The 1,292-nt window shown below is 38.8% G+C and overlaps 2 gene segments (V, D, J or C); both read left to right on the forward strand.

The window, feature by feature from the left end:
* LOC106938381 (Ig lambda chain V-I region BL2-like) overlaps positions 1-691 on the forward strand; it is a 4,809-nt gene extending 4,118 nt beyond the window's left edge. Inside the window, 1 exon segment of the V gene segment in view lies at positions 680-691. Within this exon segment, the coding sequence occupies positions 680-691 (12 nt within the window).
* A 508-nt stretch (positions 692-1,199) lies between these two features.
* LOC106938384 (Ig kappa chain V region S211-like) overlaps positions 1,200-1,292 on the forward strand; it is a 5,789-nt gene continuing 5,696 nt past the window's right edge. The window contains 1 exon segment of the V gene segment in view: positions 1,200-1,251. Within this exon segment, the coding sequence occupies positions 1,203-1,251 (49 nt within the window).

The raw sequence follows: 1,292 nt of genomic DNA on the forward strand, positions 1-1,292 counted from the left end.
TGTATGTAAAATAGGAAAATATGCAAATAACATAACACATTGTTTTTGTATTGTGAAAGGTGCATTTATTGTGGTTGTTATTCTATCAACTTTTATCCCACAAATATGTCATATGATTATATTCATAGTTAAATTATGTAAATTAATTTACTTTTAATTTTTCACTGCCATTTTTTTTTTTTTACGTTTTTCTGTTACTCCATAAAATTGGTTCGAAAAACGTCTTGTGTTTTGTGTCACACATTTTGTTTTAAACAAACCATTTCAGTTCTTTTGAAATTCGTCCACTTACATAGAAGCAGGTTTGGATCGGAACATTTTCCGAAACACCCAGCCAGTTCAACGGACACGAAGAAATGTTTGCTGTTGGCATGACGCTCATTTTTTATGATAAATAAAAAATGGACACTGTATAAATGCATGTAACCAGAATGTGAGGTGAACTTGATGTTTGTACAGTGAGCTCAGATCGTGTCTCCTCCCCTCTCGGTTTAACCTCTAACATGAGTTCAGCTCGTCAGTCACTGAAGAGACGAAGAGGAAGATAAAGACATCATGATCATCATCATCACTCTGCTGCTGGTGCTCTGCTTCTCTGGTGGGTTTGATTCTAAATTTAGTCAAATTTAACAAACCTTCTCTTTTGTCTAATTTTAACCCCTTTTGTATTTTGTTGCAGATCTGTCACTGAGCAAGGAGGTGCATCAGCATCCACCATCAATACTAGGAAGTCCTCAGAGTCCTGCAACAATCAACTGCAGTCATTCAATAAGTGGATATGACACTACACTGTGGTACCAGAAACCCACGGCTGGTTCCACTCTTAAATTAATTGGTTATATTCAATATAGCAATACAGTCCTAGAGAAGGAATTCGAAGATCACTTCAAAATAAGTGGAGACGGATCAAAGAAATCTGAGCTCAAAGTGCAGAAACTGCAGCCAGAAGACAGCAGCATGTATTACTGTGCAGCTAGTAGACACAGTGACTCAGTTTGTGTCTTCCTGCTACAAAAACCCTCTGTGATAATCCAGCACACAAACACACACTGAGGAGGACCACAGCTGCAGCAGAGAGCAGTAAACTACAGCAGGAAATCATCAGATATCAGCATTAAACTGTCTCTACCAGTGGCGACCCCAAGAGGAGGTCAGGGGGGCCCATGGCCCCTCTAAAAAAATGTTGAACCCTCAACAGAATCATGTTCAAACTCTTCATTTTTTTGGTCTCTCTGCACTTCTGCTCTACAGGTACATGTAACTCATGAATCGCTGTGTATTGTAGATTCTCT

The sequence above is a fragment of the Poecilia latipinna genome, unplaced genomic scaffold (assembly GCF_001443285.1).
Source record: "Poecilia latipinna isolate Pla-1442-1.1 unplaced genomic scaffold, P_latipinna-1.0 Scaffold2580, whole genome shotgun sequence".
Lineage (NCBI taxonomy): Eukaryota > Metazoa > Chordata > Actinopteri > Cyprinodontiformes > Poeciliidae > Poecilia > Poecilia latipinna.